The 13,739-nt window shown below is 33.0% G+C and overlaps 1 protein-coding gene across 2 annotated transcripts; it reads left to right on the forward strand.

The window, feature by feature from the left end:
• The first annotated feature begins 2,810 nt into the window (after positions 1–2,810).
• LOC109341047 (ras-related protein RABF1) lies at positions 2,811–9,908 on the forward strand. Of its 2 annotated transcripts, XM_019578842.1 has the most exons (9): positions 2,811–3,014; positions 3,351–3,427; positions 5,245–5,328; positions 5,524–5,618; positions 5,766–5,871; positions 6,819–6,908; positions 6,994–7,080; positions 7,581–7,738; positions 9,659–9,908. In XM_019578842.1, the coding sequence occupies exons 1-8, from the start codon at positions 2,990–2,992 to the stop codon at positions 7,632–7,634; spliced, it is 618 nt and encodes a 205-aa protein (XP_019434387.1). In that variant the 5' UTR covers positions 2,811–2,989; the 3' UTR covers positions 7,635–7,738; positions 9,659–9,908. The 2 variants fall into 2 exon arrangements, with proteins under 2 accessions (XP_019434387.1, XP_019434388.1); XM_019578843.1 differs by lacking the exon at positions 7,581–7,738 and having other exon boundaries at positions 2,813–3,014; positions 9,659–9,749.
• Positions 9,909–13,739: the final 3,831 nt, after the last annotated feature.

A 13,739-nucleotide genomic window follows, 5' to 3' on the forward strand; every position in this document is an offset into this window, starting at 1 on the left:
AAAGAAGCATAAGGAAAACCATCAAGTGCTCTAACATTTGGAAGATCATCACACCCTCATACCTTCGAGATTCCAAATGGCTACTCAAGATATGTTCTTCATCTTCACCATGAAATCAATTGGGGTTTCTTCGGTCTGGGTCATGGTCGTTCCATATGAGTTTATGTATGGGCATACACATTAGGTTATCGGAACGAAGTCATGATCATAAGGACTTCCGCATTCAATCTAAGGATTATAGATAGACAATATCCAACAGTGCTCCCTAAGTCATTCCACTCAAGTTTTCTAGAAATCACACTAGTACGGGCTTGACAATGGAACAAATCTCAATTGAATTTGATTAAATACATGTAAGAATCAAATGGCCTTGTTTTTCGGTTGTGGTAAAAGGAGTAGATACTAGGTGTATTAAAGACATGAATGATTTTCAAAAGACTAATTATTATATGTTTTATATTAAGGTCACTCTTTAAACTTGTGAATAAATCATCTCAAAGTTAAGAGATATGATCATGATACATCTAGCCTAGTGGCGGGGTGGCATTGAATATCCATTCTCTATAAATCATCTATGGAAAAGCAAATAATTAAAATAGTAAAAAAATTATTAGTATCTTCCCAGAGTTTTTTTGTACTGCTAAAGATATTTATCCCCTTTTTAGGTAAAGAATTAATCTCTTTCGTGGTGTGTGACTCCTCCTCCCAATAAGTGTTGCTTCCAAAAATTGAATCATTAACCTTTTGATCATTTTGAGAATTTAAAGAAGCCTTACACCAGTAAACAAATACTTCAATATATATATATATATATATATATATATATATATATATATATATATATATATATATATATATATATATATATAATGAAGGCAGACAATGCTTGAGAACATGACAAGTGAAACTATCTAAATTAAGATTTAGGAAGAAGGTGATATGTCATCTTGACCTTGAAATAAGAATAGTTGAAATTATTAAAATTCTATTTATGAGTTGATTTTTATATAGAAAAATAAAATGTTTGAAAGTTATGAAATACATATATAAAATGATTTTCGAGATTTCCATTTTCATTCATTTCGGTCTAAAAACAAACTCACAAAGAGAGTGAGAGAATATTAACTTTTTCTCTATAATTTAATGGGACTTGTTATCTTGAAATGAATTGTTTTTAATTGAAAATCCTAATCATTTTCCAATTGCAAAGATGATATTATTGAATTGAAAATAATTCAATGGATTTATTTTACACTTTTATGAATTGAATGAAATACCAGAATCCCACGTCAAAGTTTATGTTGTTTAACACATTGTTATAAAAACCGATTCATGTTGACCGGTAAATCGGTGAACCGGTCTCAATATCGGTATGTTACAATAATTATATCAGTCATGCAATCATATTGGTTAAAACTGATCATACCGCTGATTTTCAATTGAACCATACCGATAATACCGGCCAGTTTTTATTTAAAATTAAATTTTTAATGAAATTAAAAAATATTGATTTTTTATAAATTTTTCAACATTAATAATAATATATTATATTTTTATATCTAATTTCGTCAGTATGCGATTTAATTAATAAATCTCCAGTTAAATCATTATATCAATACTTTAACTGGTTTGATAACCGGTACGGTAATGACAATACTGGTTTTCCATGGAACAAATGATATTAACAATGCAAACAAATCAGGGACATTAATAACCAATCTGTTTTACATAGGAGTTGGTGCCTAATCCATAATATTTATTTCCGACACAGATTTGTATAGAGACGTACATAGATATAACTAATTAAATATTAATAATATAATAAAAATTTAATTTTAATTAAAATTTAGTTATAAATAATAATATTAAAAACCATAAATGTACTTATATTAAATATAACGTGTATTAGGTATGTCTCTGTACAGATTTTTTTCACTTCCCTACCAGACAGAAAGTGAGGTTCTGCAATGGAAATGAAATTCATCTATAAATAGAAAGTGTAATGATATCATCATATTAGATTATCTTACCCATAATTAAAATGATATATATTACTTATAAATAAATTATTACTACATAAAATATTATTTTGTGAGGGAGGAAGAAAAAATATAATGCATTTGTTTATTTTGGTTTTGATATATTTTAAATTTTTAACAGTATATGAATATTAATGTTTATTAGCACGTTGAATACATGATTATAATATCTCACAATTTTAGAAAGGATTATAACTCGTTACTTTTTTTATAATATCTATCGTGTGGTGGTACATAAAAAAATAATTCTTGTATTTTAATATATTTTTGTCCTAAACCTCAACCAGTCACAAATTCAAGATATTAAGCTTTGTTTACTTCACTTTTGTAATAAAAATGATAATAATTAGCGTTATGCAAGATTAAAATAAGCTTATCATTACGTGAATAATTAATTTGAATAAGTATTTGAATATGAATAATTAATTTGCTAAAACTTCAAAGCAAAAAGTATCCATTAATTTATTTAAAACTAATAAGTTTTGGAAACTACCATTCTTATAATAGCCTTATGAAAAACTACTTTAAAAAAAGCTATTTGCTTTCATTTTTTTCTCTCACGAATTTTTTTAGTATAGTCAAGATATACTTAATTTACATATAAACAAATCATTTCGGATTTATATCTACCTCTTTCAATAAATGTAGTACAAATCCAACTATTAACTTTATCCAACAAAACCTTACATGTTATTGGTTCATCAAACAACTTTAAATCTTTAATCACTAATAAGTTATTAACATAATTTATTTGGAAAAAATATTCCACTTTAGCGTGTAATATGTAAAATCCTGGTCCTCAAGCAATAAAGCATAGAACCAAGTTTTATTTGTGAAAGACGCCACATTTTCATTCATATTTTCAACTCCTTCATTCCATTACCCAAAATATTGTGCTTTGTTGGCGCAATACCCCATTTCCACCACGTGATTAATTTTCTCCCCTCAACATGGGTTGTGCCTCCTCCATTGCAGGTACAATTTTTGTCCATGATTTCAAGGTTAAAGTTGTGAACTTTATTGAAATTCTTATGTTTTTTTGTGAAATTTAGCATTGGAGCTGAAAAGGGGTTTTAAAAATTTTATTTTTTTGATGATTGTGATTTTGGGGTTGTAGTTTAATGGGGTTTGGTTTTTAGAATTTAGAAGCAATCATTGGTTTTAAGGTTTGAATCTGATGGGGTTGGGGGTAAATTTGATAATTTGGGGTGTAGTTTAATGGGGTTTAGTTTTTAGAATTTAGAAGCAATCATTGATTTTAAGGTTTGAATCTGATGGGGCTGGGGTAAATTTGATATTTTGTGCTTTCAGCTAGGGATTCAAGGCAGTTAGGGTTTCCCAATTCGGAGAATGATGGAGGGCATGACGCCAAGAATCTTCGTGTCAAGGTAATTTATGGATGCTGTTCTTGGATTGCTCATACTTACTAAACTCTTTGATTTTGAAAAACATGGTTTTTTAAATCCCTTTTCAACAATTTTACCTGTTTCTTGTAAATTTTAAATTTATTGTTGATTTATGAATTGAATACAAGGAGAGGGTTGCTAGGGAAATAACCATTTTATATTAGTTTTTAATCTCATTCATTTTCTGGATTTTGTTTCTCCTTGTCTTAAATAATTTAAATTTTTGTGATCCTATGGTGTTTGTTATATAGCTTTGTGCAATACTGTTTCAAACCTTTTCTTTGTACTTCAGACTTTGTATTTGACGTGTAATTAGTTCAGTTTTTTGTTTGAATTAAATCACTTGTTTTCTTAAAAAATACATAGGAAAATACAGTTTATGAACATAAACAAAACACAGAAAGTTTAACGCATCCTTTAATTCTGTTTATTTTTGTTACTTTAAACTGAAGTGAATTATTTGGTATATTTTCTTCCTTTTCAATTTAGTTTCATGTAAGATACACTTATTAGTATTAGAGTATTAAAATGAATCAATTGAGGTGTTTCAGTATCATGAATTATATATCAGCTATAGACACGATCCATCTTACGTTCTACTTCCAATCCTGCCAACTATTACCAAAGAAGGATTTTGCCCAAGACCATATGTAAGTTTGGATATTGACTATTTTAGCCCATAACCAATCTTTTGTAAAACTTGGTCATGGAAATGCATACCATGGGGAGCCAGACATTATGTACAATCTGGTTTTGCTTTGGAACTAGATATTACTAACTTATCATAAATATCCACCAACTATAAACATTCCCAATTGTGGCCATAAAAAGGAAATTTGGAAAATATCCTCTAATACTTTAGTGTCTAGGAAGAGGGTGAGCCTCAATGCAATAGTAAGGTGGACCTAGAAGTTATGGGTTTAAATCATGGAAACAATCTCCTCGCTTGAGACCCCACCAGGTGGGAGCCTCATGCACTGGGACACCCTTTTTACTTGCGTGTCTAAGAAAATCATTATACTGATTTCCTTTTATTTAAAAAAGAAAAAAAGAAGCCCATAGAATACTGAAACAGAATATAATAATGTTAATTATCTTTAAGACTGAAACTTGAGAATCAGAAGTTCATATTTATTTTGTCATATAAGTCTCTTGTTTATATTTATTTTGTCATCTCTTTCTGGTTGTCGTTCCTTCTTTTTATTTGTCACTAGTTTTGATACTTATATTTTTAAAGAACATTCTAATGACTTACTAGACAGAAATTCGACCAGCTGTTAGATCTGCACTGCAATCGATGATCATAATGTGGCTTTTAATCAAAGGAAAAGTGCATGGAAAATATGGTCATTGATAAAAATCTATCATTTGCTGTAACCTTTATCTCGTTAGTCTTGCATCAAACTATCCATGACCCTGCAAGTACTGTATTATGTCCAACGCCAGCTTCAAACATAATAGTCATGTTTTCTTCCTATGCTACCCTGTCTAATTGCGAAGTTGCTATCACCCCGATTCACCTCCCTGTTTGAATATGAGTTCAGAGGGGTGAAGAGTTTGGAAGCTGAAAGTGTTTATGGAAAACCAGTAAGGAATAATCAATTAATCAATTTTATGTTTCACATTGATATAATATACTGGAATGTCTATGTATGGTACTGACTTTAACTTTACATAGCCTTTGAAGGGTGAATGTATTCAGTGACATTAATCATAATAAGTTCTGTTATACCACCAATATCTTCTTGTTTAGCCTTCATAGGACCTAAGAACTAACCTTTTAATGTCACTGAACACAGCTTGTTCTCTTAGGTGATTCTGGTGTTGGTAAAAGTTGTATTGTTCTACGTTTTGTCCGTGGCCAATTTGATCCAACTTCCAAGGTAAGAATACATTACTTTTATTACTTTCTCTTTCTTTTTTAATGTCAATTTTAAATGAACTATGAAATAAATTTGGTTTATATAGGTGTTTGGTTATTGTGGATGGATATATACAATTTTTTGTTTGTTTTTTGGTTATGTTATGAAAACTGTTCTTGGTACAATTCTTATACTCTTTAGATTGTGTGATGTAAGGTAACTGTTGGAGCTTCTTTTTTGTCACAAACAATTGCCTTGCAAGACTCTACAACGGTTAAATTTGAAATATGGGATACTGCTGGTCAGGAGAGGTAACTTTCATTATCATTACAGGTTTCACATGATTACTTGCACAAACCATTAGGAGAACTCAACTATATTGTGCCTTTCATAACCGCCTTTACTTTTCAACTACGAGTATATTCTTGAGTAAAACTTGATATTAATTTTTATATCAGGTATGCTGCGTTGGCACCATTGTATTATCGAGGTGCAGCGGTTGCAGTTGTTGTTTATGATATAACAAGCCCCGACTCTTTCAGCAAAGCACAATACTGGGTTAAGGTATATTTTGAGTTATTGCATGGTTCTGTATTGTAATTACTTGTTTGGTGTTGCACCGTGAATGATATGAATACCAGACAATGACTACATTATAGTCTGGAACTGTACAATGTTGAATAGAATACAACCCTATTTGAATTTACTTCTTTTCTTCTCTAATCATCATAATTCGGTATTTGTTAGTATGTCATGAGATGAATGTGTTCCTCACCTAGGGAGAGTAAGGCTTAGTTGTTGTTGTTGTTGTTGGTTGTTGTCATCAGATGAATGTGTTGTAGATGGAAACCCCTGTACCTCACAACGGGTAACAAGGAAATAAGATACTTGGCTGCTCTTTCTCTGTGATGCGGACCAGGATGAGCGTTGTGTGGGCTATGATGTGAAAGCATTGAGCACTTGCTCAAACTACAAAGTTTAATACACGAGTAGATGAGGTTGAGAGGCTAGAGAGGGACTGCGATGTGCACTTCTAGTGCCTTTAAACAGTTGAGTCCCAGATTTCAACCGTTTAGAGGCTTATTCACAAACAAACCATTTGAAAATTTGAAGGACAAGAAAAATAGGGGGTTACCATGGCTGAATTACGCCTTTGAAGGTTAATAGTGTAAAATTTGAATGTTCAAGACTTCAAGTAAACATGCATGACCATCAATCAGATATGCTATTGTTATGATCATAGACAACTTTCAACAGTAGGCAATATATTGTAGACTGATTGCTAGTCATTCTTCCTTTTGCACACAAAATTGCAACTAGTTTATAATTCACCTCAACAAATTTATCGAAAGAGTAAAATCTATAATTGGCATCTATGGTTTCGATGTATTGCCGTTCGTTCATATGCTGTCAGATATATCTTATGTTAAATCATTAGATAGAGATAGCTTTGTGTTCCTAGTGTTTTCTGTCAATTTTTTTAGAAGCTGAAATTGTAGTAATTCTTTTAGGAGTTACAAAAGCATGGAAGCCCTGATATAGTTATGGCATTGGTCGGTAATAAAGCTGATCTTAATGAGAAGCGAGAAGTGGCTGTTCAGGTAGAGGATCACTCAATAATATTTCTTTTCGACGAACAAATTAATTACTTTTTTCTCACATAGTTGTACTTTTGTTCTTGTGAAGGATGGCATTGACTATGCAGAGAAGAACAGCATGTTCTTTATAGAGACATCTGCAAAGACAGCTGATAATATAAACGAGCTATTTGAGGTACTTATGATGTTCACTTTCTTCCAGTTATATAGAAATTTAAAATTAATCTTGACATTTGCAATTAATGAGAATGGATGGACAATAGAAAATAGTTAGTTGTTGTGAACTTCTTATGGCAATTAAGAATGGCATGGTCGCATCTTACATTCGTTAATTCTACTATTAATTTGAACTATATTAAATATATATGATTAAGTTTTTATCTTTTATACTCAATATGTATCATAAAATGATTCGGCATCAATGTCGCTCCTGATTGAATTTATGGTGCCAAAATGACTTGGTACTGTTTTGATATCCTTCCTGGTCATGTGGTATGATGCTTAGCCTGTTCAAATATAAGCTCTATGAACTAACTACAAAAACTTTAAGTCAAAACACTACCAAGTGGTTAGGGACCGTTCGGATTCTGTTTGATATGACTTACAGATGTTTGGGATTTTTCAGAGCTATGCTAGCAAAATATTCAGTTTTAACTCTGATCTTTGGTCTCTTAGGACTTTGTTGACTATGCTACTAGCAGGCTTCCCCCTGATATTCTTGCTGCCTGAAGATAGTTGTAGCGAAATCGTATAGGACCTATTGAAGGAGCTAAAGATGATCCTGGGATAGGAATCATATCCTACAAAAATCCAAGATATCTTTTATGACGAAGGTAATAAATCTTGGTCTCGGACTAACTAAGGATGTAGAGATTTAACAAATTACTAAAAGGTCAGAGTAAATGAATCAGAATGCCCTGGATCACATTTTAAAACTATCCGATCAGAATTACTTTTGATAAGTGTGAAAGACCAAGCGTCTCAAGAATGTTAGCCATCGGATGCCTACTGATTATTGTACAATGAGGATACTAAATAAGCATAATAATGTACTTTGCAACCAAACATGACTAACTCCACTTTATTATTCGGAAATTATGATTGATGTATTATTGTTAAGTGCATGCTGTTTCTAATCTGTAAGCTTTAAAATTTTGTTGAGGGTGAGCTCAGAATTGGATTACTCTCTCTTTCTAGGCTATAGGACATTAGTTATGTTACAAACCCAAATCAAAGATTTATGAAATTGATGGAAACAACAGAGAAATGGAAAAAACTGTATTGAATGGATGAATCTGAGCAAGGAAAAGGGGAAACCCCTTTCACAACCGAGTAGAAGCTCTGTTTAGAAAGATCTCAAGAAGCATCCTTTCTTTTACCCTTTTCCCTCCATTTATCTAACCGACTCCCTTCTCACTAACTAACAACCTCAACCTCTTCTAACTAACTAACTAACTATCGCTGTCAGGCCTCACAAATTACTAGTTAATTAATGATGCCATTGATGCAACGCAATTCAAGAAATGCTGATTTTACAAAAACATCGACGTAGCCTACAAGGGGAATTTCAATATCAAAAACTTGTGTGGGAAATGGGACAGTAGGCCGAAATGTAGTCAAACTGGCCTGGCTAAGGTTTTAGTCCTGAGAACAAGTTATTAAAATTACTGATAATTAATTCCACCGTAAAAGGTAGCTCGTGAGGGGTGAGTTAGCGTTGTACACTCTTAGTCTCCTAAGAATTAGTTCCAGTTAAGCTACAACTTTTGGCTCTTGGGTCATTTCCATTTTCTTGTGCTTTCTCCTTGTTCATGTCTTGCTGTGATGTAAGTGCATCTTAAATTGTAGTAACTCATGTTGGCATGCTTGATTTGTTGACTAGCTTGTTCATGGTGCAAAATTCTAAGTTCATGTTGGGTTGAATTTCATTGTATTTCTTGCTTTTATTTTTTATTTCCCAAAATTGTAGTTTTCCTCTCTTTCTCTTATATTTTCATAATAACCCAGTCTCTCTCTTTCTCTCTCCTTCAATGTTTCTTTCTCTTCATCCACTCTCTTCTGCCTCTCTCTATGGTGGAGGTAGTAGGTGGACTAGCAATGGTGGTTGGGTGGCTGTTGGGGTGGGTTGTGGAAAGGGATGATGGATGGTGGTGTTTGGTGGCGACCCTGAGGATCGTAGCATCAGATATGTGATGGTAGCGCCGAATGTCAATGGTTTTGATGGTTGGTAACAATGTGCATATTGTCGAGAACTGGGTGTAGAAAAAATTGGTAATTTTTCAGATGTGGTGGTAACCAGAGAAAAACGTGATGGTGAATGGCTGAGGAATGGGTGTCGTGTGTGATAGAGGTGGTGTTGGTTAACTGGTTGTGATGTTAGTAACAATGAGTTTTTTTGTTAATAACTATCTCTGGAAGTGTTGGTAATTTCTGTGATATGTTAGTAACCAAAGAAATTGTTCGGTGGTGTGTGTGATGGAGATGGTGCCGCCACCGGTAGGACAGTGTCAATGTGGAGTTGGTGATACAGGACGAAGACAAATGCATTTTTTTAAAAAAAAAAAAGCAAAAGCGGTATTTATGTGTCAATCTTAGGTTGTCAAAATAAAATTGGTCTGTGTTTGATTATGATTAAGAATTTCCAATATCCTCTATATCATGTATGAATTTCATCATGGAACCAATTCATTGTAGTGCATAGTTTGGAACATTGCAACGAGACTCAAAGATTGAATTTTTTTCCCTTTCTGCAGGAAATTGCTAAAAGGCTGCCTCGCCCTTCAGCTTCTTGATGCAGATAGACCCAGAACTTAGTTCACTTATCTGCATTTGCTTCAGAACTTTCAAATTTATACAATACAAGTTATGTATATTGTGATTAGATATAAATCTAGTCTTATATCATTCATGGTCATGGATACCATCTCAGACAGATAATACATTAGGTTGTGGTGCACTTTTTCTATTATGATTACATATATACATGGTATTTCATTGATTAATGTTCCCTTGTTTCTAATATTGGTCAAGGCTCATAATATTATGATGTAAGACACACAATCACATTTCATGGTTAAATGGAACATATTTGAATGTATGTTTGATAACTTTCAATTTGCTTGCCACAAGGATTAACATTAGTGTGTTTCAGCCTATTTACATACCACTGCCTATAATATAAATTAGTGTATTAACCTGTTTAGGGTATTAGCCCTTAAAAACCTTTACTTGGGCAAAAAAATACCACTTGAATAAATATTTTCTAATAATTAGAAAAATAATTTCCAAATCCTTTTAAAATCATTAGATAAATTTATTCTTATAGCCATTACCTCTTTTATTTACAAGAGTAGAGCCTAATACATACCAACTATTAATCTTCACAACTCATGTTCTGTTGGAGTTCTTGTTTTTGTTTGTCATTATCAAAACATCAACCTACAAAAAGCATCAAGCTACCACTATCATTCATAATACTGTACTACAATATAGATTTCAAAACAAAACAAACAATATCAATATTTATATATCATCGTAATATGTGCATGCTATTAGTTAAAATCAATAAGTTTAACACTCATCAAACCAACGACTATATAGAGAGAAAAGGGAAAATTTTGTTGATACTTTCACCTCCTTCTCCATCTTTACTAACTCAAGTGAGAGCAGTTCTTATGAAAAATTATAAAAATAATAAAAATAATAAAATTGAAAATACAATCATACATGAATAGTTAAGATTAGAATTTAATTAATAATGGCAGTTTATCATAGGGTGATATCATGTCTAGACGATCGGCTACTGCTGATTTGTGGTGACTCTCACGTCAAAAGAACAATCTTTTATTGCAGAAATCCAGACTGAGATGAATCCGTGAAGGTAACTCTAATTCTAAGTTCTTTCACTTGTGTATAAATAAGAATCGGAGTTTCAAGGAGATCAGAGGTTTGGATATTGATAGGGAGTGGATTAAAGAACAAGTCAGAATCAAAAATCACATTAGATCATTTTTTGAGGCAAAGTTTGATGACCGCCACTAGGGTAGACCTTCTCTTGATGGGATCGACTTCAACAGTTTGTCTGAAGAGAATAATGTTTTCCTAACTGCTAAGTTTGAGGTAGATGAGATAAGGACGATGTATGAAGCTATGATGGTGATAAAAGCCATGGACCTGATGGATGTAATTTTACTATTTTAAAAAAAGTATTGGAATTGCCTTAAGGATGATTTATCAGTATGATGGCGAATTTCTATATATTTGGGAATTTTCCTAAAGGTTGCAATGCCTTGTTTATTGTTCTAATCCAAAAGAACAAATGTATTTAAAAGATTATTGCAAAGTTGCTTGCCGCTAGATTTAAAAAGGTGATTCACTTGGTTATTTCTGAATGTCAGTCTGCTTTCATCAAAGGTAGGTTCATCATGGATGAGGTGGTGGTGGCTAACGAGGTAATTGACCAAGCTAGGAAGAAGAAGAGATGAGATTGTTTCATTCTTAAAGTGGATTTTGAAAAGACACTTGACTTAGTAAACTGAGATTTTCTCCTTTTTATGAAGGAGAGGCTGAGCTTCTATCACAAATGGAGGATCTGGATTAAAAACTTACTTCTTTCTAGCTCTGTATCTATTTTGGTGAATGAGAATCCTACCAAAGAGTTTACTATGGCTAGTGGCCTAAGGCAAGGTGATCCAGTAACACGTTTTCTTTTTCTAGTAGTTGCTGAAGGTCTTAGTGGCATCACGCGAGTTATAGTTTCAAAGAACATTTATATTGAGTACAAGATTGGTAAAGATGAGGTTTCTATTTCTTACCTACAATATGCGGATGACACCCTTCTAATCGGAAACAATTCTTAGCATATGATTATGAAGGCGGTTGATAAATTGTATTGTATTATTAGCTCTACTCCCTTTAATTTCTTGGGAATTCCTGTTGGTGCAAATCCTAAAAGGCTCTTTACTTGGTCTCATATTATTGATTCATTCAAAAGGAAACTCTCTCTTTGGAAGCACAAGCTTGTCTCCTTTGGCGGTAGGATACATCTTCTAAATCGAAATTATGTTCTCAACTTATCTATTTTTTTTTTCATTTTTAAAGCCCCAATTTCTGTTATTAATGTGAATAACAAAACTCAAAGACGTTTCCTTTGGAGGAGGGGTGACAAGAGAAAAAAGATACATTAGGTGAGGTGGGTGAAAGTATCTATGCCTAAAGAGAAATGTGGTATTGGACTGAAAAACTTATTCTTGTTTAACTTAACTCTTTTAGGAAAATGGAGATGACGTTTGTTATGTGAATGAGAGTCTCTTTGGTAAAGTTTTAAAATAGAGATATGGGGATGAGTTTTTAAGAATGGAGGGGTGGTAGAATAGAGTGTTTCAAGAGGGGTTCTTCTTGGTGGAGAGAATTAGGCAATCTTAGTCAGCCCATGGAGGGAATATGTTATGGTTGGATAAATGATGATGTTCATAGATCTTTAGGTTGTGACACTTCTATTAAATTTTGGATTGATTTATGGGTGGGGAGAGTGTAATGCCCCGAAAATCATTTCATATTTAATATATTTAATCTCTTAGAAAAATGGGTAAAATTTTCTTTCATTTTTTTCTTTTATGTGACATATAACTTACAAATCATTTTCACTTTTACCTTATTCCATTTTTTCTTTCATTTTTTTCTTTTATGTGACATATAACTTATATGTGACGTTATATTTTCAAACCTTGCGAAAATAAAATTCTTAATATATTGAAGATAATTAAATTAATACAATTCTTTTCTGAATACTTCTCATTTATAAAATTCTTGAATAAATACATAATTGTTTACATGACGAAATCTAATCATCGCTACAAATAAAAAAACACTGAAAACACAAAGAAAATAATGTCGGGACATTGACATTACAAAATGTACCTCATACAGGTTCCTATCACAACAAAACAATAGAGAAACCTCCTAAATCGGAGGTGCACTGGAAGCATCGCTAGGGTCTTCCTCCACCTCCGAGTCAGAAGAGATCTCAATGACCTCAACTGAATCTTCTATGCAGATAAGCTCTACACAGCCGCCGTTCTCTTCCTCATTCTAATGATGATAATCCTGTTTGGCGCCAGGTCCTAATGATGATAATCCTGTTTGGGGCCAGGTCCTAACAACTTCTGGTACGCCTTGAGCTTCAGTCGGTACAGAAAGTCTGGCGGTTGCAGGTCTTCGGTCGGGCAAAGTGAATGATGCCTCCCTAACTGCATAGTAAGGTGGAAGATGTAGAACTGAGTCATTGCTTACCCAATATAGCTCTAGGTCGCAAGGACCTGTGTAAGTGTGTTGATTACCCTCAACACTTCATGTACCCTCCTGGGACATAGTGAAGCGATAACCTTAGATCAGTTCTAATGGGTCCATCTGAACATGCGTACAAATACACCAGAAGAAAAGAGAGGGAGTAAAACATCTATGAAAAACTTGTCATCGACGTCGTGGAATTACACGAAATAATACACCAAGACAACACACGAGTACAGATATATCATGGGATCATACATCATATAATAACGATGAATGAAGTATAAAACTCGAGAATTTAGAATCAATATCGAAGTATATCATGTATGCAATGTGATGCATAAGTCCACCATCCTTACTCATTTATCCTTCCAATAACTATTCGGAAATAACCGAGAGTACAGTTCCCATAACAAGCCGATTTGATCGCACCAAAATTATTCATCGCAAGGATATATGATCGATCTGTTCCAACGGAACTGTCCATTTCAGGACGGTGTCGCATTAAACACTTTCTGGGCATCCCTCTCATCGATCCTGATTGCA

This window comes from Lupinus angustifolius, unplaced genomic scaffold (assembly GCF_001865875.1).
Source record: "Lupinus angustifolius cultivar Tanjil unplaced genomic scaffold, LupAngTanjil_v1.0 Scaffold_332, whole genome shotgun sequence".
NCBI classification, from domain to species: Eukaryota; Viridiplantae; Streptophyta; class Magnoliopsida; order Fabales; family Fabaceae; genus Lupinus; species Lupinus angustifolius.